The following is a 27,174-nucleotide window of genomic DNA, read 5'->3' as shown; positions in this document are numbered from 1 at the left end:
ACTCACCACTGATTGGAAGACTACTGAGTAGCTCACGCTGCTCTTCTTCTGAAAGCTCAACACCCATATCGCCCAGAAAGCTGGACAGATTAGTGATATCGACTTTTTCTTTGAGGATATAGAAAAGTGAATCATGAAATGGTAATTTTATAATGGTTTCTAGTCATACAAATACAAAGTCTTGCTGTTGTAGAGAATAAAAAGTGAGAATTGTTCAGTAGAATGGTCAAAGCAGAAACTGTTCTAGCAGATCATGGTAAATGATTCAGGACAGGAAAACATGAGTTCAATATACTAACACAGACTATATGGATACTATTGAAATATTCCACACAGTGAGTTTTCTATGGATATATTATTAGATCACATTAATATAAATTTTCATTTTACTTCAACAATCTTTTTATTGGATATTTATGTAATTTTGATATTTTCTTTATTTACATTTTAAACATTATCCCCTTTCCTGGTTTCCCCTTCAGAAACTCCCATCCCATCCACCCTCCCCCTGCTTCTATAAGGGTACTCCGCCAACCACCCACTCACTCACTCCCACCTCCCCAGCCTGGCATTCCCCTACATTGGGGCATCAAGCCTTCACAGGACTAAGGGCCTCTCCTCCCACTGATAGAGGATCAAGGCCATCCTCTGCTACATATGCAGCTGGAGCTGTGGATCCCTCCATGTGTACTCTTTGGTTGGTGGTTTAGTCCCTGAGGGCTCTGATGGGGTTTGGTTGGTTGATATTGTTGTTCCTCCTATGGTTGCAAACCCCTTCAGCTGCTTCAGTCCTTTAACTTCTCCATTGGAGACCCCATTCTCAGTCTAGAGGTTGGCTGCAAGCATCCGCCTCTGTATTTGTCAGGCTCTGACAGAACCGCTCTGGAGACAGCTTATATCAGGCTCCTGTCAGAACACACTACTTGGCAACAGCAATAGCACCTGGGTTTGGTGACTGTACATGGGATGGATCCCCAGGTGTGGCAGTCTCTGGATGGCCTTTCCTTCATGCTCTGCTTCACACTTTGTCCTCTGAGTAATTTGTTCCCCCTTCTAAGAAGGACTGAAGAATCTTCACATTGGGCTTCCTTCTTCTTGAGCTTCATATAGTCTGTAAATTGAATCTTGGGTATTCTTAGCTTTTGGGATAATATACACTTATCAATAAATGCATATCATGTGTATTCTTTTGTGATTAGGTTGCCTTGCATAGGATATTTTCTAGTTCCATTTGTCTGAGAATTTCATGAAGTCATTGTTTTTTAATAGCTGAGTAGTACTCCATTGTGTAAATGTACCACATTTTCTGTATCCATTTCTCTCTTGAAGGACATCTGAGTTCTTTCTAGCTTCTGGCTATTATAAGGCAACTATGAACATGGTAGAGCATGTGTCCTTGTTATATGGTGGAGCATCTTTTGGGTATATGATCAGGAGTGGTATAGCTGGGTCCTCAGGTAGTAAGTACTCTGTTCAATTTTTCTGAAAAACCTCAAGACTGATTTCCACAGTGGTTGTACCAGCTTGCAATCCCACCAATAATGGAAGAGTGTTCCTCTTTCTCCACATCCTTGCCAGTATCCTCAGTCACCTGAGCTTTTTTTTTATCTTAACCATTCTGACTGGTGTGAGGTGGAATCTAAGGGTTGTTTTGATTTGCATTTCCCTGATGGCTAAAGATGTTGAACATTTCTTTTGATACCTCTCAGGCATTCCTCAGCTGAGAAGTCTTTGTTTAGCTCTATTCCCTATTTTTAATAGATTATTTGATTCTCTGGAGTCTAACTTCATGAGTTCTTTGTATATATTGAATATTAGTCCTCTATCAGATGTAGGATTGGTAAAGATCTTTTCTCAGTCTGTTGGTTGCTGTTTTGTCCTATTGACAGTGTACTTTGCCTTACAGAAGCTTTGAAATTTTATGAGGTCCCATTTGTCTATTGTTGGTCTTAGAGCATAAGCCATTGGTGTTCTGTTCAGGAAAATTTCCCCTGTGCCTATGTGTTCGAGGCTCTTCCCCACTTTCTCTTCTGTTAGTTTCAGTGTATCTGGTTTTAAGTGGAAGTCTTTGATCCACTTGGACTTGAGCTTTGTATAAGGGTATAAGAATGGGTCGATTTGTGCTCCTCTACATGCTGACCCCCAGTTGAACGAGCACCATTTGTTGAAAATGCTGTCTTTTTTCCATTGGATAGTTTTAGCCCCTTTGTCAAAGATCAAGTGACCATATGTATGTGGGTTCATTTCTGGGTCTTCAGTTCTATTCCATTGATCTACCTGCCTGTCTCTGTACCAATATCATACAGTTTTATCACTACTGCTCTGTAATATAGCTTGAGGTCAGGGATGGTGATTCCCCCAGTTCTTTTATTGTTTGCTTTCCTGGACTTTTTGTTACTCCAAATGAATTTGTAAATTGCTCTTTCTAACTCTATGAAGAATTGAGTTGGAATTCTGATGGGGACTGCATTAAATCTGTAGATTGCTTTTCCCAAGATTGCCATTTTTAGTATATTAATCCTACCAATCCATGGGCATCGGAAATCTCTCCATCTTCTGAGATCTTCTTCGATTTATTTCTTCAGAGACTTGAAGTTCTTGTCATACAGATTTTTCACTTGCTTGGTTAAAGTCACACCGAAATATTTTATATTATTTGTGACTATTATGAAGGGTGAGTTTTCCCTAATTTTTTTCTCAGCCTGTTTATCCTTTGAGTAGAGGAAGGCTACTGATTTCTTTGAGTTAATTTTATATCCAGCCACATTGCTGAAGTTGTTTATCAGCTGTAGGAGTTCTCTGGTGCAATTTTGGGGGTCATTTAAGTATACTATCAGATCATCTGCAAATAGTGATATTTTGATTTCTTCCTTTCCAATTTGTATCCCGTTGATCTCTTTTTGTTGTTTAATTGCTCTGGCTAGGACTTTGAGTACTATATTAAATAGGTAGGGAGAAAGTGGGCAGTCTTTTCTAGTCCCTGATTTTAGTGGAATTGCTTCAAGTTTCTCTCCATTTAGTTTGATGTAGGCTACTGGTTTGGTGTATACTACTTTTACTATGTTTAGGTATGGACCATGAATACCTGATCTTTCCAACACCATGAAGGTGTGCCAAATTTTGTCAAAGGCTTTCTTAGTATCTAATGAGATGATCATGTGGTTTTTTCTTTGAGTTTGTTTATATAGTAGATTACATTATATTATGTTTTCTTCACATATTAAACCATCCCTGTATCCCTGTGTTGAAGCCTAATTGATCATGATGGATGATCGTTTTGATGTGTTCTTGGATTGGGTTTGCGAGAATCTTATTGAGTGTTTTGGCATAGATATTCATAAAGAAAATTGGTCTGAAGTTCTCTTTCTTTGTTGGTCTTTGTGTGGTTCAAGTATAGTATAACTGTGGCTTTGTAGAATGAATTGGATAGTGTTCCTTCTGTTTGAAGAGTATTGGTATTAGGCCTTCTTTGAAGGTCTGATAGAATTCTGCACTAAACCCATCTGGTCTTGGGTTTTTGGGTTTTTTTTTTTCTGGTTTCGGTTTTGGTTTGGGTTTTTTTTTTTTTTTTTTTTTTTTTTTTTTGGTTGGGAGACACTTAATGACTACTTCTATTTCTTTAGGGGCTATCGGACTGCTTAGATGGTTTATCTGATCCTAATTTAACTCTGGTACCTGATATCTGTCTAGAAAATTGTTCATTTCATCCAGATTTTCAAGCTTTTGTAGTAGGATCTGATGATTTTTTATTTTTCTCAGTTTCTGTGGTTATGTCACCCTTTTCATTTCTGATTTTGTAAATTTGGATACTGTCTCTGTGCCCTGTGGTTAGCCTGGCTAAAGGTTTATCTATCTTGTTGATTTTCCTCAAAGAACCAGCTCCTGGTTTTGTTGATTCTTTGTATAGTTCTTTTTGTTTCTATTTGGTTGATTTTAGCCCTGAGTTTGATTATTTCCTGCCCTCTACTCCTCTTGGGTATAGTTGCTTCTTTTTGTTCTAGAGCTTTCAGGTGTGCTGTCAAGCTGCTAGTGTATGCTCTCTCCAGTTTCTTTTCGAAGGCACTCAGAGTTATAAGTTTTCTTCTTAGCACTGCTTTCATTATGTCCCATAAATTTTGGTATGATGTGCCTTCATTTTCACTATATTCTAAAAAGTCTTTAATTTCCTCCTCTATTTCTTTCTTGACCAAAATATCATTGAGTAAAGTGCTGTTTGGCTTCCATGTGTATGTGGGCTCTCTCTTGTTTTTGTTGTTATTGAAGACCAACCTTAGTCCATGGTGATCTGATAGGATGCATGGGATTATTTCAATCTTCTTGTATCTGTTGAGGCCTGTTTTGGTCAATTTTGAAGATGATGAAATGAGGTGCTGAGAAGGTATATTCTTTTGTTTTAGGATATCTGCTAACTCCATCTGGTTCATAATTTCTGTAGTTTCACTGTATCTCTGTTTAGTTTCTGTTTCCATGATCTGTCCATTGTTGAGAGTGGGGTGTTGTATCCCACTATTACTGTGTGAGGTACAATGTGTGCTTTGAGTTTTAGTAAAGTTCCTTTTATGAATGTGGGTGCCCTTGCATTTGGAGCATAGATGTTCAGAACTGAGAGTTCATCTTGGTAGTTTTTCCTTTGATGAGTATAAAGTGTTCTTCCTTATCTTTCTTGATAACTTTTGGTTGAAAGTTGATTTTATTTGATATTAGAATGGCTACTCTAGCTTGTTTCTTGGGGTCATTTGCTTGGAAATTTTTTCCCAGCCTTTTACTCTGAGGTAGTATCTGTCTTTGTCCCCGAAGTGTGTTTTCTGTATGCAGCAAAATGCTGGATCCTGTCCTGTTTATGTATCTAGTCAGTTAGCCTCTGTCTTTTATAATCTTAAAAAAAATAGATTTATGCTAAAATAAGATGAACACATAAAATGGGATTTTTTTATTCCTATAAAAATATTCTCAAAAGTAACCTAATGTATGGCAATGATGACGTGTGCTCTTGTCATTCTCTTTCCCAAGTCCCCTAGACAAAATTTAAATGGCTTTCCACCCCATCCCTCTGGAACCCAGTCTCTGTGTCAGAAAAGATATATGATCCCTGACTTTGGAACTGGCTTATGTAACTCACATGATGACCTCAAATTCCATCCATTTTCCTGAAAACAACACAATTTGTTTCATTTTATGGTTTAATAAAGCCTTAATATGAAAAAATACCACATTTTATTTGCTTACCTACTGATGACTAATTCCATAATTTGGTGACTATGGCTAGTGCCCCGATACACATGGTACACAGGTATCCTTATGCTAAGCTTTCTTTTGTATGAACTCAGTCATGGATCACATGGAAGTCGTATTGCTAACTTTTTCCATATTTCCATGCCTTTCTACAGTGACTGAACTAATTTACATTCCTACCACCAGCCAGGTCACATATTTTTGTCATATATTTTGTTGAAATATATGCTACCCTGTCAAATTCAAGAAGATATGATAATTCAATAAGGTACTGACAAAACTGCAGAACACTGTACTCACTAAGTTTTAAGAAAAAAACTTTTATAAAAAGCATGCAATTTATATACAAATGTAATTGTTTTAGTATTGTTATTTTTAACAAATTATCATGTAAATATTTTAATTTTTCCTAATTCTAACTTAGTACATTTTAATAGGTAAGGCCTATATGAACAAAACCTCTTTAGGAGCTTTAATAATTCTTAGGAATATAAAAGTCAGACATCAAGAGGCTTGGCAGTTACCACTATAAATATAAATAGCACTGTGGTATATTATTTAAGTCTATGTAATTGATTATGAAAGAACTAAGACTAGGTACTTTTAAAAGCAGTTTTCTGTATGAGAGTCACATGAGGAAGGCACAAATGGAGATGATTTCTTTTCATTTTTAACTTTTTTTTTCTTTTTTCTTTTTTTTTTCCGGAGCTGGGGACCGAACCCAGGGCCTTGCGCTTGCTAGGCAAGTGCTCTACCACTGAGCTAAATCCCCAACCCCTTCATTTTTAACTTTTGTTTGCCATTTATTTTTTCCAGATTTATTTATGTGAGTACACTGTTGCTCTCTTCCGACAAACCAGAAGAGGGCGTTAGGTTCCATTACAGATGGTGGTGAGCCACCAAATGGTTGCTGGGAATTGATCTCAGGACCTCTGGAAACACAGTCAATGCTCTTAATCGCTGAGCTGTCTCTCTGTCTTTTTTTTAAGGATTTTTAATGCATATGTGTATTTTGCTTCATGTATGACTGGGTCTCACATCTATCAGTGCCCACAAAACCCAGAAGAGGTCATCAGACCTTCTGGGACTGGAATTACAAACTTTTGTGAGCTGCCTGAAGGTGTTAAGAACCAAATTTGAGTCTCTGGAAGGCCAGCTGATGCTTGTAACCTTTGAGACATCTCTCCAAGCCTCTGCCTTTTAGTTTACAATCACCTCAACAAGTAGTAAACATAACCAATTTAATAAAGATTAGATTATTATAAAGAAGTATTAAAACAATAATTGTGTCAAGGAACTAGGGGGAAAGGAACAGTTGTATACCATGGGGAGGGAATGGAAATTATTCTAACCACTATGGAGCTCAGTATGGCGATTCTTTGAGGGGGAAAAAACCACAAAAGTTTTCATATGATCCAGCTTTGTATTTCTAAGCATATATCCCAAAGTATTAAGGTCAGCTATAATTAGGTACCATGTTTTTTATAGCCACTCACAATAGCCAGGTTACAAAACCAGCAAATGTCCATCAGTGAATTAATACAGTGAGAAATGTGGTTGACGTTGATATGCACAGCAGAGTTTTATTCAGCCATTAAGTTTTATTAGCAATAAAGAAGACAAATTATTTTCATTTAAAGTAAAATGGATAAAAACTAGAGATCATCATGTTAAACAAAATAAGCTGTACTCAAAAATATAGTTTCATATGTGGACTTTATAAAACTTAAAAATAGGAACTGGACATAAAAGGAAAAGGAGGACTCGTAGAGAATAAAAGATAATTGGGGAAAGAAGACAGGACAGGGCTAAATAGGTGGTGGTTCTGATCAAAGCTTGTTACATGCATGTTTGTGTAAGTAGCACACACTTAAAGAGAATCCAGTCAACAAAATAAAAGAAAATTAATAAGGAATGAGTGCAGTGCTTGTCAGTCTCACGTGGTGTCACGTGGCCTCATGTAGTGATGTACTTACCTTTGAGCATCTTCACAACCCCGATCAACATTTCCATATCTATGCCTTCATCGTCTATGAAGTAAATTCACATATTTTCATATAGTTCACATAAATTCACTTATTTCTCCATCTCTGTCTCCCCACTTCTATAACAGAGAACCCAACAGCACAATAAAGTGCTTCAGCCCGGGCCTAGCACCTGGAATGTCCTCAATGAATGACAACCACTGATTTTAATATGTTTGACAGCCAAAGAATCAGATTCCATACCTATTGTTCTGATGCAAAGAAGGAATACCTACCCTATTTAATGTTTGGATATAAGGACGCTGACTATAACATCACATTTAGATGTGCAATCTAATATGTTAAATTTTTAATCGAGTCTTTAGATGTAACACACAACTTTGGGGGTTTACAGAACCATGAAGAATTACAGAGCTGTGAAGAAGAGCTTTCCACAGAGATCGGTTAAAAGTAGAGTCCTGAATATGTGGAGAGGGGAAAGTCAGTAGTCTGTTTCTGTTTTTCACATTTGGAGCTCTGTGAAAGTGAGTTATGGGTATATGGCATGACTTTCATTTGCAAAGTTACAAGTTATGACAGTATAAACTACCCTTTGGCTTCTATATTTTCCTGATAATTATCTGTGCAGAAAGAAAACCTAAATTATACAGCATATTTGCTAGTTTCATGTCCACCTAACACAAGCTAGGGGCATTTGGGAAGGAGGATTTTTCAACTGAGGAAAGTGTTTATCGGATTGGCCTATAGACACATCTGTTGAGCAATTTTCTGATTGGCGATTGGTGTGGTGGAGCCTAGTGCATCCCACTGTGGGCTGTGCCAACCCTGGGCAGGCAGTCTTGAGCTGTACAACAAAGCAGGCCAACCAAGCCATGAAGAGGAGCACTCCTCAATGGTTCCTGCTTCAGTGCCTGCCTTCAGGTTTCTGCCTTGATTTCCTGCCCTTACTTCCCTTGGTCATGAAATGTGACTGGAAGCTGTAAGCAGAAATAAACCACTCCTCAACTATGTGACTTTTTGTTTTGCTGTTTTAATCATAGCAATAGAAACCCTAACTGAGACAGAGATTGTTACCTAAGAGTGGTTTACCGCTGTGACTGACCTGGCAGTGTTGCTTAGGGGAGGATTGTGGAAGGACTTTGGAAAAGACATCATGTTCAAAGGAGGGTGGGAACTTAAGGAATAACGGTGAGAACAATACAGGTGATGAAGGCCTGGCTTGTTTTAGAGGGAAACTTGAGAGCCCCTTAAAGACTCTATCAGGACTGTTCAATCCTTTGAATTAATAATCAAGAAAAACAATAGGTAGGCAAAAATTTAACCAAAGATATTAAAGAGCTTTATAGAAGGCACTGAAGAGGATACCTGTGGAAGACAGTAAGAGATGGGAAGACCTCCCATACTGACAGAGTAACAGAATTGTGTAAAATTGGCCATATAAACAATAGCATTCTACAGACTTGAAGTTACCACAATGAAAAAAATTCAGTGACATTTCTTCACAGAAATAAACAAAACAATTTTAAAATTTGTATGTAAACCAAAAGACTCGGGATAGTCAAAAATAATCCTGAGCAAAAAGAACAATGCTGGGGGTACCTCAGTTCCTGACTTTAAACTAACCGCAAATTATATTTAACCAAAATAGCAAGATACTGGCAAAAATCCAGACACCTGGACAAACAGAAAAAAAGAAAAGCCCAAGCAGCCATAGCTATTCCATTCTAGACAATGGTACCAAAGACATACATTGAAAAGCCTACACCATCTTTATCCAGTGGCGACTGGTGTGAGAGAAGCTGGATGTCCACATGTAGAAGAATGTTCCACATCTCTCACCCAGCACAGACATTAGTTCAAAATGGATCAAAGACCTTAAGATCAAAGCTGATCACCATTAGTTCTTTTAAAGAGCAGGGTAACCTTTTAAATGTTGGGATTTAGGAAGAATTAACCTGACAACAGAATGAACCAGTTACTCACATCCGAGCTGACTACCTCTCACCCTATCAAGCAGTAAGAAGCAAGACTTTTGTGATTGTATAATGATTGCTTTTGAAAAGGAGCCAGTTTAGATGCTTCAAATTGGAATTAGAAACTCCCACCGGGAAACCTCAGAACAAATAAACCCAATAACATTAACTACTATGAGTGTTTTAGAGCCTCACCAGGAGCTGGCAGGTGTTCAAAGAGAACCTCCTTCTCCTCGTCTGTGAGTGTTATGTCCATGTTTTTCAAAACGTCATCCACACTGCTGGCATCGATCATTTCTTCTAAGGAAACACGACACGATAGAATTAAGGAAACAATGAAATCATGTAAAAGTAGGATGTTTATGTAAGTACTACATACTCTGTGAAATAGAAGAAAACCATCCCTGGGTCTGTGTTACGCTTTCCAACATGAATCATAGTTAAATGACCGGAGATGTAGTTCTGTGGCAGAGCACTAGCTTATCATGAGCAACATCCTGAGTTCAACTCCCAGAATTGTGAAAATATTAGAGGAAATCTTTTAACTCAATGTAATATCTTGGTTGTATGACTATCATATTCATTGTGATAATATGGAACAACTAAGTCTTAGAAGTATCTTGCCTTAAAGTCCCAAAGTTATAGACTTTAGTTATTAAATGAACCAACCACTCAAGGTATTTTGTGTTAACATCTCTCTTTTTTTTTTTTGGTCCTATTTTGCCAAGATCTAAAATATCACAAATGCCATCTTGTCTCAAGAACATAGCATCACTGGCCTTGAACTCACTTCATAGCCAGGAGCCTGAACTTCTGGTCTTTCTGCCTCCACCTCCATGGTGGTGGGATGGAAGGCACGCACTGTTAAGCCCATGTTATGGTGCTGGGGATGAAACTTGGGGCTGTTTGTATGCTAGGCCAGTATTCTCCTAACTGAGCTGCATCTCCAGGCCTACAGCAATGTTTTAGACTGCAAACATTACTGTAAATGAGTCTTTAGAGTAGGGGGACCTACTGTGCTTCCTTGTGTGCTATAAGCCTAACTTGTTTACAATTTATTTATAATTGTGTTTTGCATTTTCTTAGAATTAAAAACCAGTAACATAGCATCACTATTTTATCAGACATAGAGCAGACAATAGAGATGAAAGGTCTAATAAACAAGCAGCAGCAACAAAATTTACATGTATAAAGCCAACCATTAAACTAGTATTCAAGAAATAAAGTGGGTATTTTAAATTACTGTGTGGTTTGTATGTTTTGCTAAAGCACATATATTATTTTAAATATACTAAAAGAATATTGTCACAGATACTACTATTTGTTTAAATTTTCAATTTTGGAGTTGGAAAGATGGCTTCATGGTTAAAAACACTTGCTCTTACAGAAGATCCAGGTTCAAGTCCCAACTCCCACACAGTGGTTTACAACCATCTACAACTTCAGTTTTGAGGGGAGTCAATGGCCTCTTTAGACCTTTCAGTCACACCAAGTACATGTGTGGTATCCATACATGCATGCAAGTAAATATTCATACATAAAATAAAATTAATAAATCCAATAAAATGGTTTAATTAAATTTACTCATTCATATCTCTTACCCATAGCATATAATATCCAACACTACCTAGATATTAGGCAGTTAATTAATTAATTAACAAACTCTTTATTTATCTATAGATTCCTTTCCATATCTTATCCCATTATTTCTGTCACTTTATTAGCAACTATAAAATAAGAAATTAGATTAGAAATATAAATAGTTCTGTCAACCTTAATAAAATCATAAATCATGGCAATACTGAAATACATAAAGAAACTTAAAATATGACTTTACTCAGCTCCAAATGAATAGAAGTGCTGGGAGCCTCCCACAAACCATTAGCAATGTTTCAGTTTTAGTTTTGTTTTGCTGGGCTAGAGAAATGACTCAACAATTAAGAGCAGGTGCTGCTCTCACAGGGGACCTGAGTTCAGTCCCAAGCACCCACATGGTGAGACTCACAACCTCCTAACATCCAGATCCAGGGAGATCCGACACCTCTGGCCTCTGCTGGCACTTGTACTCACATGGCCTCACCCATACAGAGACATAAACACATAACTTAAAATAATAAATATAATATAATATTTTTAAAAGATTTTGTTTCTTAGAGATAATGCGTTTCTCTAATGCATAAACATACCCCAAAAATCAATATGCAGGTTTCTCAGTATCTCTCATAACTTACCAAGAAGATATAAGGAAAAAACATACAGAGAAAACATTATTTAGCAAGGGTAAGAAAATAGGGACATTGTGCATTTTTTAATTATCTGACAAAAAGATGCCAAGTAGTCAGTTTTACTGGGCTACCACTCTGAGTATCTCACCTGTCTGTACACTAAAAAAATGCAGCCTTTGATCGCTAGTCCATTAGGAGCCCGAAAAGGTACCACAATATATACTTTTTTTTTGAGAAACCACGGGAAGAAGAGTGTAACAAAGATACACTGAGAAAGGTGTCAGGACTGTCCACTGCCCCAGAATCCTGTGCAAGGAAACCAAGCCGCTGTTCTGACACCATGAAGGGAACAGATTAGGGGAGAGGAGAGTCAAATGCCCAGGGCAAACAGGCCATTTATCCAACAGTACGCTGGCTGCTGCTTGAGTAAAACATTATTTCCCTAGTCTCCAATTCCCTCAGGAAAAAGGTTCATGGAGGCACAAAGAAAGAGACTAATTCCTCTTATATCCCTGACTCTATCTGAAGATTCCTCCAGTCTATTTTCCAATTCACTTTTTACCCAGGCACCAAACTGAATGAGTGTTCTAATGCACACACTTATTAACTCAGAATCCTCTTTGGAGCTTACTCATTGTGTCTCTAACAATGTATTTTGAACATGGAAGATCAATGTAATATCAATGAACCTGTGAATGTGGAAGAGGTAAAAATCTCACAGACTCGCCCCTCTAGACATAGAACCGCAGGTAACTTTTGACTGTTGGAAGAATTGACCTCTTCCAGGGATGAACTCCCTAACTAATTGGCCAATGAAAGTTGTCAACCTTGAAATCATATACACTCAAACAACCAAAAAGGATTTACACACACGCACGCGCGCGCGCGCGCGCGCACGCACACACACACACACACACACACACACACACACATTTAATAAATGTAATAAAAGAAAAAGAGGAAACCAGCCAGTGAGTAGAGGGCAGGAGAGGGTCTGGGGGAGGGGTAACTAGGAGGAGCAGGCAGGCAGGAAGTGAAGAGGTGATGTAATTCTATTTCAGTTAAAAACCTGGAAGGCACAGACAGGAAGTTCTCTGAGTTTAAGACCAGCCTCATCTACAGAGTGAGTTCCAGGACAGCCCAGACTGCACAGAGAAATCCTGCCTTAAAACAACAGCAGCAGCAGCAGCAAAAAACAAACAAAAACAAACAAACAAACAAAAACCATTTTTTTAAAAAAGAAATGCAAAAGGCATTCTGTATAAAATGGAGGAACGAGATCGTTCAGCTAGTGAAGGTGCCTGATGACCCAAGTTGGAACCTCAGTGCCCACAGTAAAAGGAGAGAATCAACGCCCACAAATCGTGCTCTGACTTCTACAGGTGTGCCCCCTCTCTCTGAGAGAGAGAAAGAGAGATCAAGAATTAAAATAAGAATGAGCAAAGTATATGTGTGTGCCTGTGTGTGTGTTGTGTGTGTGTGTGTGTGTGTGTGTGTGTGTGTGTGTGTGTGCGCTCCATTGTAAAGACTCTATGAGTTCATACTAGGAAGAATAAATAGAATAAAATAAATGAATAAATGAAGAAGAAAATTTTCCTTACATTAAACTGACAGTATAAAAAATGAGCTTGAAGAAAAAGAAACCGTCTTTCATTAGAATTTCATCTAGCAATGGTAAAATGAATGATGGGGTTAGAAATTAACATCTGGCCATCACCATTGTAAAATTATATTCAAGTCTACATCGTCAAGACTGAACACAGTATAAAAGAGTCTCAAAGACTCTTCCCGATTTTCTCAATATCTATAAAGGGCAAAGAGCATGCGCAAGGATGAAACATAAGGGCATCACCTAAATATAGGAACAAAGGGACCGTCAACAACGGGAAGGCCTAGCTTCGTGCATTTCTTGCACCATAAAGCAAATTGGATATTTCAATAAACATGTTGAAATTATTTATGTATCATACATTCTCTGACTATGATGGAATTAAAAATAACAATAAATTGAAACTTAAAATCAGGGAAGCAAGGGACACACTTCCAAACAGTCCCTGAATCAACAGGCAAATTATTAGAAAAGGAAAATATCCCAAGAATGTGTGTGAAAATACAACATAGCAACATCCATTGGCTATAGTAATTTGAACAATCATTCACTGAAAACTCAGTTCACTTAATGTAGAAATAGAAATAAAATCTAACATAAAATAGTAAATAAAAAAATTAAATAGATACATTTTTAAAAAGTAGTTACAAGGCTGGGCATTTAGCTCAGTGGTAGAGCGCTTGCTAGGCCCTGGGTTCGGTCCTCAGCTCCAGAAAAACGAAATAAAAAGTAGTTACACATTAAGTTTCGAGCTGCAGCTGCTAGTGGCTAAGGCATAAATTATACCTCAAGCTATTCATTATCCGAACAAAGAAAAGACAAGTTTTCTCTGTTGAGTTTCAGGACATATTTTTTATTTACTACTAATTATATTTACTAAATTAATTAATTTAGGAGATTTGACTGAGTGATGAAGAGACCTCTCTGCTCTTGCAGAAGACCAAAGTTCAGTTTCTAGCACCCGTGTCAGGTAGCACCAAACCACTTAAAACTCCAGCTCCAAGGGATTTGACTACCCTTCCAGCCTCACAGATGCCTGTAGGTATGCACGCGCGTGCACACACACACACACACACTCTCTCTCTCTCTCTCTCTCTCTCTCTCTCTCTCTCTCGCATACCCACACAAATACAAAATAAAATAGATGGACGGAGTATATTACTAAGAAATCCCCCAAAGGAGGCATTGCTACAAAAAAATTCTATCCACCATGATTTTTGGTTTGCCAGCTTTATACAGTTATGTCTGCCCAAAGCAATGGCTAGACTGTACGCCGCTATGACGTGATGGGCTGGGGATATAATCTCAGCCTGATGTCAGAATTATTCAGCCACTGATCTTTTCAGTACTGCAGACATGGGAAACAAGAGCACGTCAGAAAACCCAGAAGGTTGAAACAACACAAACACCAAAAAAAAAAAAAAAAAATACTTAGCACACTGTATAGTACTGTCGAAATTTTACCAGGCTGAGGAGTTACCAGGAAAAATGGGGGGGGGGAGAGAAAGGGGATCATACACAGAAATAACAAGAAATCAAAGTTTAAATAGCAAAATCTAAACAAAAGAATTCTCTTAATATCAACGACAAAAGTTTTCTCTTATTTATTAGGGAAGGACTGGACGTTAGTGTTAAGAACTAATGATTTACTATGTGCTACTCTGTCTCATAAGTGGACTTGGATTGCAACCAAGGAAACTAATTCTAGGTGCTGGCTCATTCTTTTTAAATAACGCCCTTAGGGAAACATAGGCATCGAGACTCTGGTGTCTAGGCTAGAAAGAAGCTAACTAACATTTCCCTGCTACTGTGGTCTTTTCCAGTTGTGCTAAAGATTAAAAATGTATAGCACAAAGGCATGAGAAATTGATCACAGTCTAAACTGAGCTCACAACCATCTGAAAGGGGACTTACAACATCTCATTTCTATCTCCATTCAACAACAACGAAAGACTTACTTTCAGGGATAGATGCGAGCTGCGCCTTGATCAAATGGTTCAGAAACTCTTCTATGTCCAGTTTCCCATCCTCTGAAAGGGAAAATGTTGGAGAACATGGGGGAAGTCAGGGATAAGATAATGTATCTTATAATGCAATGATAGTAACTGCTCTATTGGAAAGCACTTTATAGAACAAGTCAGGCAGGTTAATAGTATCATTCAGACACACACATGCACACATACACACATGAACACATGCACACACAAACACATGCACATGTGCACACATACACACATGAACACATACATGCACACATACACACATGAACACATGCACACACATACGCACATGAACACATGTGCACACGCACACATACACACATGAACACATGCACACATACACACATGAACACATGCACATGCACACATGCACATGCACACACATGCACACATGAACACATGCACACATGAACACACGCACACATGCACACATGCACACATACACACATGAACACATGCACACACGCACACATGCACACACGGACACACACACACTACTGCTGCATATCCTCCTTTGCAAGGCATTGCTGAGACTAGAATTAGACCCTGGATAACAGTGTCCAGAATCTCATTAGGTTGTAGGTCAAAGAAAACCTAGGATAACCCATGAAGCAAATGCACCTCCACAGACTCAGAAAGTTCTAGAAGACTCATGTGACTGAGGCAAAGGTAATTAGAAACATTAGATACTCACCACTGAGGGACATGTTCTTTAGCGCTGCCTCAATTATACGTTTGGGTAATGCAACCCCAATATTTTTCAAAATGGAGACTAGATCACCAGAATTGATCTTGTTTTTCCTAATGGAAGCCAGAGCTTTCAAGGCAGCTTGTATTCCTACGTGGGGAAAAAACATGATGTAGGAACATTGAAAAACACTTGAAATATCCTGCATAACAACAAACACATCTAGTGCTTATTGCAGTCAGAATTTACTCAGCTGTGAGAGGTGCTTGGCACGTAACAGCAACTAATTTAAACCACCCCCCAAATACCAAGGACACTATCAAATTTTCCTTGACTTACGATGAAAGGAAAACAGCTTTGGAAAGACTATGATTTTATGGACAAAAATGTATAAAACAACGTCTTTGTGGATATTTAAATTGAGAGTTAGTGATTTATAAACACATGTACACACACTCACACATTTGGCACGTTGGTATATGAGTCATGAAAGAAGAAAGGGGACCATGAGAGGAGTTTAAAGAAAGGAGTGGGAAGAAGGGAAAGAGTAATAGAATACTTGTGTCATGAACACAGGGAAGGAGACGTTGGAGAAGAAAGGGATGTCACCAAAAGGGCAGTACAGGAAAATGGAGAGGAGAGTGAAGAAGGAGCAATAAAAACTCATTATTTGTGAAAATTCCATTAATGAAGTGTATTGTTTCACGTGTCAATTTTTTGAAAAAAAAATCAAATAAAAATTTAAATGAAGTTTGAAAAATAATATTATGTAAAGAGTAACCTTAGAATATCTGCTTATACTCCTTCAGGTATTCTGAAGTCATCCACATGCTAAAACTTAGAAAACTGGTAACCAGCAAGAGGGCACAGCGGGTAAACTCACTGACTACCTGAAGTCAATCCCCCGGAACCTCATGGTGGAAGGAGAGAACTGACTCCCAAAAGTTGTTCTCTGACCTTCAAACATACACGGTGTACATACATACATACATACATACATACATACACATAAAAGTAAATAATGCAATTTAATACTTTTCAAACTGGAAAAACTAGTCATAGTTTGACTACTCTCTAGCATTTGATTTCCCTACAGTGAATTACCTGTATATGCCAATGCACAAAAATGTCACATAAGTAATAGCAAGATGACATTAATATGTCAATAAAATGCAATATTTACTTCAGAAATCATGTGCATAAGATATTTTCAGATACAAAGGGAAAAAAAAACCCTTAAGGTCTGTAACCATTTTATAACTCTGTAAGAAGTTTATCAACGGTGTACTTATAAAATCTTATTGACCCCATTCTAAAGGATCAAGGATAAAATATTTCTGTCTATTAAAATATCAAAAAAGGCAGTGATGGTGAATGCCTTTAGTCCCAGTACTTGGGAGTCAGAGGCAGGCTGATCTCTGAGTTCGAGGCTAGCCTGGTCTACAGTGTGAGTTTCAGGACAGCCAAGGCTATACAGAAAAACCCTGTCTCAAACAAAACAAAACAAAATAGTTTGTCTATGTGAACTTTGAAAGCATTCCAAATACTGAATCTGAAGAACAATTTACTTTTGTCGCTATCCAAATTGAACCTTGAATGTAATTCTGCTTCAAGTTTGTAAAGACTATGGGAATAATTAAACTACTTCAACTCATCTCAAGAAATGAGCTTCTCCAAGTAGACCCAGAGAATCCAAAATAGTTGTAGACTTATAACCTTGTTTCAATTCGTTTAAAATCTGTACATTTAAAAGTTCAAAGATGTCTCTTAAAAACGGAGATAGCAGTTACCAAAATACATTACAGCCAAATTACACTCAGTGTCCCATGACGGCAATAGCGGATAAAGCAGCCTTGGGCAGTTCTGTAAGTTTCAGTGTTTCCCTGTGTGCTCCTATATGCTTCACCAGTGAATTTCATGCAGGAGCAATAGCTTTATTCCCTCAGGGGTTCAGTAAAATGGCTGAGTTCCAACTAATGCCGTCCATTTTTGTATCATGACTTGGACATAAAATGAATCCTCCAGATGGATTTGGGGCATTCGTTGGGTTTTTGGTGTTTTTTGTTTGTTTGTTTTACTTGGGTTTTGGGTTTTGTTGTTGTCCTTCGGTTTGGTTTGGTTTGGCTTTGGTAGAAGCCACATGTGGGGTTTTTTTTCTTAATTTAGTTTACTTATTCACTTTCATTAGTTTTGGTTTTTTGTTTGTTTGTTTGTTTTAGTGATGGGTATTCCAGAAAAATAAATCAGAAACAGTCCGTGACTGGGTCCCTGTTGACCCTTCAGGCAGAGTACATTTGCTGTAGATGTGTGGGCTGCTTTATAACACTGGGAAACTGCACAGAGAAGTAATGAAAACAAACTTGTTCTTCTCAAACTGTCTTTTAAAGAATTCCCAGGGGTTGGGGATTTGGCTCAGTGGTAGAGCGCTTACCTAGGAAGCGCAAGGTCCTGGGTTCGGTCCTCAGCCCCGAGGAAAAAAAAAAAAAAAAAGAATTCCCACTTACTTGAACTTTTTCTGAACCGTGTTTCTTTCAACTTCATCAGCCAATCTTTCAAATCCACGTTTCCCTCCTCTGAAATGAAATGGAAGAACGGGTGGCTTTCGGTTAAAAGTTACGCGTGCTTGCCCACTTTCCCAAACCAAAGCCATCCGGGTGTGGTTCTCAGTCTGGTTCTGGGAGACACAACTCAGAAAGGCGCGGTGTTAGGCCTACTCTTAAGTCTTCTCTGCGGTGAAGCCAATGAATGTTTTACAACCTACACCAACCCCAGCCATTGTTTGGAACGCTTATGCCCTAGTGCCCGACTCTCTGGTCTTTTAGCCTTACGAGTGCCTCGTAATGTTTATATTATCATGGGGATCACTCACCCGCCAGAAAATGAGTGCTGAAATGAAAATCAACCATGGTGGCTAAAGAAGACTACATTTAGAGCATACATATGCACACACACACACACACACACACACACACACACACACACACACGAACATGTTCAGTCTCTTGCGTTTTATCAACCATATACTTGGAACCTAGGGAGAAAACAGCACCCCAAGGTCCTCCGGGTAATGTAAACACTCCAATGGCAGGAGTTGATAATCACCAACCTAACTCTTTGAGGATTCTGGGGAAATCACATTGGATTTATTTCATGGGATTGGTACAGCTTCACTGCTTCTGACCAGTGGAAACCTGTTATCTAAGTCTCAAAAGGTAAAGAGATGGGAAGAGAAGGGATGAATGGTTGTATTTCCCTAGAATGCTCAGAATGAGGGTAACACAGGAATAAAAAGTTCATCCAGCCAAAAGGGGAAATCTACTATGGCCGAACTCATTGAAATTGATTCAGAACCACCAAGCTCTGCGGGTTTATGGCTGAGGCTAAATAGTTAGTTATATGTGTAATTTTAATAAATGACTCTGGCCAGGCGGTGGTGGCATATGCCTTTAGTCTCAACACTTGAGAGGCAAAGGCAGGCAGATCTCTTTGAAGCCATCTTTGTCTACAGAGCTAACTCCAAGAGAGCCAAGGGTACACAAAGAAACCGTGTCTTGAGAAACCAAAATACAAATAATAAATAAAAATATATAAATAAATACATAAATAAGTAAATGACTCTGAGAAGGAAATACGTACCGTCTCTAGAAACCTTTGCATCCAAATCCTGTAATTCCTTATCTGGAACATCAAGTCCCAGGCCTTTGGAAATATGTTTCAAATCATCAATTCCGATTTTTTCACTGGTGACTTTGTCTAGAGCCTTTGCAATTTCATTAGCCTCTATCAAAACAATTCAGTTTAGATATAATTGAATTCTAAATAACAAATCTTAATGGAATTTAAAAGTTTATAGAGACTGCTTCATCTTTTTTTCAATTAAAGACACGATAGGTCAGTTCCATTCGCATTCAGTACTCACGTGCCCTAAATGTGTTAAATATTGACCCTCATTTAATACACATGAAACCGGAACCTCAAATGTAAGACAAACATAGAAGAAATTAAACACTGATTAATAACTGGAAACTAATGTTAATGTAAAGAGGAATTTTCTCCCCACAGCCCTATCTCCTTTCTATTTAAAAACAAATACTTTAATAGGGGACTAATATAGTAATAATTGGTACAAATAATAGTATGCATTAATAAACTCAAGAGACGTATTAGTGTCAAATAAGGGAAACAAATGTAAAAACATTCCTATGGAATACACAAACCATATGCTATGCCCTACAAAGCTAGTTGTTCGTTTGTGTGTTTTACTGTAAGTAGCCTGTCTGAGAACAGTCAAGAAAATATGAATTATCCTCAGCAAAGGTGCTAAAGATATGCTTAAGTAGACAGGGTCTCCTCAGTGAGTGCTTGGAAAAGTATATTGCTCAAAAAAATTAGTGCATAAGAATGAAGCTAGAAGTCTATCTCTGGGTATGTTCAAAAATCAACTCAGAATGAATGAACGAAAAATATACATTAAAGCTTAAAAACTAAGTAATGAGTAACAAGTAAACTACGATAAAACAGGAAATGCCTCAGAACATCGAAATGGGCAAAGTAATTTGAGATAGGACTCCAATAGCACAGGTTGAGAAAAACACCCAACACTGAGCTCTGGTTCTCCACATGCACCCTCCTTTGAAGCTATCTATGCATGTAAATATACCATCAGTTCCCACAATTATGGCTCTTTCCCGAAATTATAAATGAACAAAGCTTCTCAACTATCCTCACCTCTAAAATCCTTCAAACGCTTATTGCTCTTCAGTGCTAAAAGAGCAGCCCTCTGGGAAACGTCTCCATTTTCTATGGAGAAAAGCAGTACAAAGATTCAATTATAGTCAAGAAACGCAATGGATACCCACAACATGCTACCTCAGCTTGCTTATCGCCCCCTTAAAACATGTCATAGCTTTCTGCACCATGGACTTTTGTCCTGACAGATACTGTGTATCTACCCAAACCCTGTGACAAAACCAGCTCATCTGTTTACTTTCCCCTTATCTCCTTACAAACCCTTCCCTTTATCCCAAATTCCCCCCTAACTCTATCGCTTCTGTTTCTATCACAGCCTCGTTTCTGGAAAGTTTCGTTCATATATTCATTTGCAGCTTCAACTACTGGTGACTAGCTTTGATCAATTGCCACAAAACCTGTTCATAATAAGTTAACTACTTATCGTAGAGGGTCTTGATTGGGTCAATAAAGGAAGAGGAAGCCAATTGCTGGGCGAAGGGGAAAGGTGGGACTTCCGGGTCCCAGGAGGATGAGAAGGAATGCAGAGAAAAGGAATTCCACCCAGGCTTCGGAATGAGGAGGAAACTACAGTCATGTAGGTCTTGGGGCAAATAGAGTTTGTAGCTTCCGTCACGAGAGGGGCCAAGGAGAGTGGAGGGAGCTAGGTGAAAAGATTAGGGTAGGAATTCTTCACCCAGCCACTGAGTTATCTGGCTAGTTTTAAAATAATAAAACTGTCTAATGTTTTCCATCCGCGGGGCTAAGGTGGGCAGGAGGAGAAAGAGGGCAGCTGAGGCAGTTGTTGGAGGCTTAGTGAAGCTAGCTCTTAGGGGTTGGGGGAGCAATCACAGCTCCTGGGAAAGATGGACAACTGGACATTGGTGGAGCTAAGACCGGCTGTGGTTGATCTAGGAGCCTAGCAGGGAGCACGGTGAGAGCTCCCAAGGCGAGCTCTTTAAAATTATACACAACAGCTTATCACCAAGCTAAGGAGTGTTTTCCTATTTTATTTAATTTAATATGTTCCTGCGTTACACTGTTTTGTTTTACTTGTTAATACAGCTTCCTTTTGATTTCTTCCCCGTCTTTCTGGTTAATTCTTAAGGCTCTTATAAATACCCTTTCTTGCTGCTGCTGCTACACTCAGAGTACAGCCTAGTGCTCCGTCCCCGGCCTTATGTTCACTCTACCCATTATCTTTACCCATCTTTGTCCTGCAATCATGTATTATATGTAGTTGACCTCTGAGATTCTGTTACTAGCCTGAACTAGTGGCTATTGCACACTTTCCACTCTTTGACCACAAATATCTCCTGACATAAATGTTTCCCCTTCGTGCCAAAACTTGATGATCTCCTGTATCTCACACATGAAAAGAAATCAGATATTCTAGACTATCTGGAGTCCCCTAAAACCTCTTAACTTCTATATTTTGCACACACTGACTATTCTTTCCTAACTCCTTTGAGCCCCCATCCCTGCATCTCTGAGTTTTGTCTAATTCCCACTCACATTTCAAATTCAACATCAAAATCAGCTCTTCTCACAAGTCCCTTCTGACTACACCATCAAACCATGTGTAGATTTGGTTCCCACTGTTCACTTTTTCTCCTATATCAAGCTTCATGTTATGTACCTGAAAAAGACCCTGAATTCCTCATCCTTCCGCCTCTATCCACCGAGTGCTGGGGGTCAGGGATATTCCGCCACATGGAGCTTATACAGTAGTGGGTCAAGCTCAGGGCTTCCAGCATGCAGAGAAACCTCTCTATCCACCGAGTTACATTTCTAGTTACGGCCTTTTTGTTTGTCATATCTTATCTCAATAAACATTTTCTAGATGTAATTATTCTTATTTATTTGCATTCTTACTTATTTACACATTGCATAACCACTTATGATCAGGTTTGTCACACTATGCAACTTGAAGTGGTTCTAGTTGCCTAGGTGACAATGTATCCCTGATGTTAGGCCGTTGTAGCCTCTCAGTTGTCATGACCAATGAATCAATGTTCACAGCTTGTCTTAGGTATTTACTTTATTTTGCATGCCTTTTCTTTTTACTTTATTGTGCCTTAATTCTTTTTATTTTATTTGCTATTGCTATATATTCAGCACACGAACCGACATGCGGTTTCGTGTCATGCATTTATTAATGTATGATGCACTTCACTTACATCTACCCTGCTCCTACCACCCTTCTGGCTCTCCTCATATCCCAGTCCCCTCACTATCCTAGATAGTTACTTTCTATCTTAAATAATTAATGAAAAAATCTCGCACAATAGCTTCAATGTTATATACATTTGTCTGGAAGCTTCAAATATTCTCACTCAACCTCTTGCCCTAAATATCTCAGCCAGGATAGAAACCCCTCTCTTACTCTTTCTCTGAGAGTCCCCAGTCACCCCAACCTTCTTAGATCACTTCTCCTTCCTTGATACTCAGCAGATGTTCACAAGAAATATGACTTAACCCAGTGGAATCAACACATGAGACCTTAAAGGACAGTTTTCGGAAATGCTTACTAAACATATTTAAGATGGTCTGTCAGCCAGAGGGGTACTGTGCACCTGTTATCCCAGGATTCAAGAGGCTGAAGCAGCAGGAACAAGAGTTCAAGATAGCCTGGGACACACAATTCCAGTTCTATATAAAGAAAGACTGACTCAAAAGCTCAAACAAATAAGTGTATTATCCTAAACTTGGTGACTGGTGTCAGTAGGGCTACGTTGTTAAGGCAAACTGGCTGACAATGGTTATACTTACCATCAACATCGAGGATTTCCTCTAACAGCTGCTGATCTTCTGGTTTTAAATGAATATTGAGGTCTTGAAGGGAATCTGTTAAGTTGGTGGCTTTAACTTTGTCAGAGGTCATCAACTTGACAGCATTAAGGGCATTTTCTATGTCTGAAAGCAAATGGAGATTCTCGAAGTCACTTTGTGTTCTTTCTTTGTGAATGTTTTCATGTTCTTTGTGATGAACAATAGTAATACACCAATAATTCAGGCTGCTTGCCAAATAAAATATCACAACATTGTCTCCATGATTCCAAAACTAATCAAATCCATCCCAGATTACTTTTTCCTGTGTATTTCCCTGAGATAGCCAGTGTTTTTATCTCAATCTGAAATGGAAATCAAGTCTTAAGAAGGAGGACTACTTAACTCAAGAGTTGGAGACCAGCCTGGAAAAAGGATAAGAGTAAGTTTCAAAATGAACAATTTAATAATAAGAATTGGGCATGTCATTTAAAAATTGAAAGAATTCCAGTGTTTGAAAACAAACAAAAAGAACTCAAAATGGACCCCGTGTTATAAATATAAAGCTACAAAACATGCCAGCTTCTAGGCATCAAGGTCACGTGTGCATAAGAAGCTATGGCAAGAACATCAAGTGTCTGAAGCCAGCCAGGCTCTAAAACAAGATCTGACAGTGAAGAGGGGTAGAGGAAAGAGGAAGGGGGGTGGTGTGAGGGAGGGAGACAAGAGGGAAAGGAAAGACATAGTAAGGCCTCTAAGAACTTGGCAAGGCAAAGACTTCTTACATGTGATGCCAAAAGCATAATCCATTTTTAAAAAGAGATTAAGGAGATTTATTAAAAGATTAATGAACTTCTAAAGATGCTTTTTCTTTACATCCCAACTATGGTTTCCCCTCCCTCCTCTCCCCTGCGCCCTGTTTTTCCCTTCCTCCCCTCTGTCCCTGCTCCCATCCACTCCTCCTCCCTGCCCCTCCAGAAAAGGGAAGGCCTTCCATGAAAATCAACCAAACATGGCATATCAAGTTTCGGTAAGACTAGATACCTCCCCTCAGGCTGGAGGAGGCAACCCAACAGGAAAATGATACAGGCCAAAGAGAGACAGCCCCTGCTCCCACTGTTAGGATTCCCACAAGAAAACCAAGCTACACAACTATAATGTACATGCAGAGGGCCTGTGTCAGTCCCATGCAGACTCCCTGGTTGTCAGTTCAGTCTCTGAACCAGAAACTAGAAACAACTGAGATGTCCCTTAACCAAGAATGGAAAAAGAAAATTATGGTGCGTTTACAAAATGGAATGTCACTTAGCTGTTTAAACGTATGGGATTTGCAAGCGAATGTCTGGAACCAGAAAAGAAGTCATTCATGCATCCCCCCTTGAGCTCCCTTGCTACTTAGCTTCTCAAGGGGAGGCGCACCAATCTAAAGACACTTTTTTAGAAAATAGAGACAAGCAAAAGACTTGGAGAAAATGTTTGCTAAGCATATATCTGATAAAGGACTTAAGTCCACAATATACAAAGAAATAATAAAGATAACCCAACTTAAAATGAGCGAAAAAAAAACATAAGCCCAAGAAATACAAAAAGAAAATAAGAAAACGAAAAAACATGGAACATCATTAGTCACCAGGACTATGCCAAGAGAAGCCACAGTGGCACATTACTCACACGTGTGATAATGATTACATTACTTCAGTGCAGTTAGCAAAACCATATAGGCACTAAAAGGCCCAAAAACTTCCACTGCAAATGGATGTAAAGCGCTGTTTTAGCTCCTTCATAAAACAGGTCAACAGTTTCTTAGAAACTTGAACAGACCTCATAATGTGACTCCGTTACCCATCTCGCAGTAATTAGCCAGAAGTAAACGCACGCCTACACAGCGCCCCGTATGTGAATGTTTGCGGCAGTTTTTAGGTGAGGGTATCACAATCCGAGCCACCAAGTCAACAGATAAAGAGAGCTACAGCTATAAAATGGGATCGTACTCAGTTATAAAGAATGAGCCACTGAGGTAAACCCTCAAACGCGTTGCACTTTACAAATCAGATCATCGAAAAGGATTCAGATAGGAACATAAATCTTTGGTGACCCAAAACCCAGTGGATGACTAGGGGTAACGGGTAGGAAGGAGGTAGAGAAGGCATGTGATATTATTAAGGCAAAAGTCTGGGGGTGAGGTGTGTTTATCATCTTGGTTGTGACAAGAGAGTGACAAGGGTATGCACAGGCCAACACTGCACTGATCGTACAATTTAAATATAAACACATAATTCTGTAGATAAGCTATACTTTATAATGCTACTTCAAGTAGTTTCTTAAGGACAAATATTTGAATCAGATGTCAGCTGACCCACCTTCCAGTATAGGATCTGGTTTCTGTGTGGCTAAATTCTCCAAAACTTGTTTGAGACTCACTTCATCATTTTCTATTAAAAAAAAAAAAGGTCATAATTATGAAATGGCTACATGCTAGTGCTGCTATTCACTAAAAGACAAAAGGGGACAGGCAGGCACAAACTGTCCATCATTAAATAACTATGACAGAGAGGAAAACTAAGCAAATATTCTAACTTGTGAAATTCCACAGGAGTAGAACTACCTGAGAGGGTTCTACCTGGAATCTCTTCCTTCAGAAGAGAATTTGCAACTATATCTATTTGTTTATTTGACTTAAAGTATATGTTACATATGAGTTTATATGTATGCATGTAAAATAGATGTGGTCAGGGATAAACGGAGTCTGTCTCTGATAAATATCTCCAGGAGAAAATAGTATGAATCTTAATGCGTTTTCAATATACCTACCTTCTGTTCTGTCTTCTAGCCTATTTATCGGTGCCTATCTATATTTTTATTATATTTCAAAGGGCGGTTTGTCTCTCAATGGGAAGAATGACTTTAATCAGAAAGACAGAAGAGGGTTCTGGGACATGACTCAGCAGATCAAGTACTTCCCTTGCAGGAATGAGGTCACTAGCCCCCAAGCAAACACCAATGGGTGTGGCTTGTAATCTGAGTTTGTGGGAGGTGGAACCACAAATCCCCTGAGAAAAGTAGCTAGTTGGACTAGCAAGTTGGCAATTCTGGGTCCAATTGAGAGGTCCTGCCTCAGTATATAAGGCGGAGAGGGATTGAAGACACACACAGGCAAGCACATATGCACACAGGCATACACAAACACAGAGAGAGAGAGAGAGAGAGAGAGAGAGAGAGAGAGAGAGAGAGAGAGAGAGAGAGAGAGAGAGAGAGAGAGAGAGAGAGAGAGAGAGAGAGAGAGAGAGAGAGAGAGGAGAGAGGAGAGAGAGAGAGAGAGGAGAGAGAGAGAGAGGGAGAGAGAGAGAGAGGAGAGAGAAAGTATAGGCAAGGATATAGTGAAAATGTAACTCACATATGAAGGGTGGGAGTCTAAATTAATATAGCACTATAGAATAAATTATGGAGATTCAGCCAAAAATTAAAATACTAGTAAAAATAGTGCTACTGTTTCCAGAATTTTGAACTGCGTGTGTACAAAAGAACACTGAGTCAGGGAATCAGATAAACAGCGGCACACCCAAGTTGAGTGATCATTGTTTAAATAGCAGAATATTAAACATATGTGAGGTGTGTGTTAAATGAGTAAAAGAGATGGAACAATCACTCAGACACACAGAATGCTAATTAGCAGGATGCTAATTGGCTTTTAAAAGGAAAGCTGCTCATTTGAAACGTCACACATGGATTTGGCAGACAGTGGATAAGGTAAAGAGAGCCAGGAAGAGAAAACAAAGCGCAAGGAAAGCAGCCGGGAACAGAGTAGACTGTTGGGGGGAGGGGCTGGGGGAGCAGGAGTGAGGCCTGGGGACAAGTATGTGATGACAGGAAAGAGAGTTTCAGTCACACATGGGCTCGAGTTCAGGGGACACACAGCACAGCAAATGACTATGACTAATAATATCACGTTTTACTTGAAAATTGCT

At 38.8% G+C, this 27,174-nt stretch overlaps 1 protein-coding gene across 1 annotated transcript in view; it reads right to left on the bottom strand.

Annotated features, from left to right (window-relative positions):
- Positions 1–27,174, bottom strand: part of Efcab3 (EF-hand calcium binding domain 3) — a 506,364-nt gene that overhangs the window by 331,849 nt on the left and 147,341 nt on the right. Inside the window, exons 31-40 of the mRNA XM_087572380.1 lie at positions 25,570–25,641; positions 23,213–23,356; positions 20,441–20,512; positions 19,349–19,492; positions 18,217–18,285; positions 15,719–15,862; positions 14,983–15,054; positions 9,386–9,490; positions 7,209–7,262; positions 7–108 (exon numbers count right to left, since the gene is read on the bottom strand). Of these exons, the coding sequence (XP_087428506.1) occupies positions 7–108; positions 7,209–7,262; positions 9,386–9,490; positions 14,983–15,054; positions 15,719–15,862; positions 18,217–18,285; positions 19,349–19,492; positions 20,441–20,512; positions 23,213–23,356; positions 25,570–25,641 (978 nt within the window). The remainder of the gene's footprint in view (positions 1–6; positions 109–7,208; positions 7,263–9,385; positions 9,491–14,982; positions 15,055–15,718; positions 15,863–18,216; positions 18,286–19,348; positions 19,493–20,440; positions 20,513–23,212; positions 23,357–25,569; positions 25,642–27,174) is intronic.

This window comes from Rattus norvegicus, chromosome 10 (genome assembly GCF_021556685.1).
Source record: "Rattus norvegicus strain SHRSP/BbbUtx chromosome 10, alternate assembly SHRSP_T2T, whole genome shotgun sequence".
Lineage (NCBI taxonomy): Eukaryota > Metazoa > Chordata > Mammalia > Rodentia > Muridae > Rattus > Rattus norvegicus.
The sequence above is the reverse complement of the archived record's forward strand: the minus strand, read 5'-3'. Positions and strand labels throughout refer to the sequence as shown.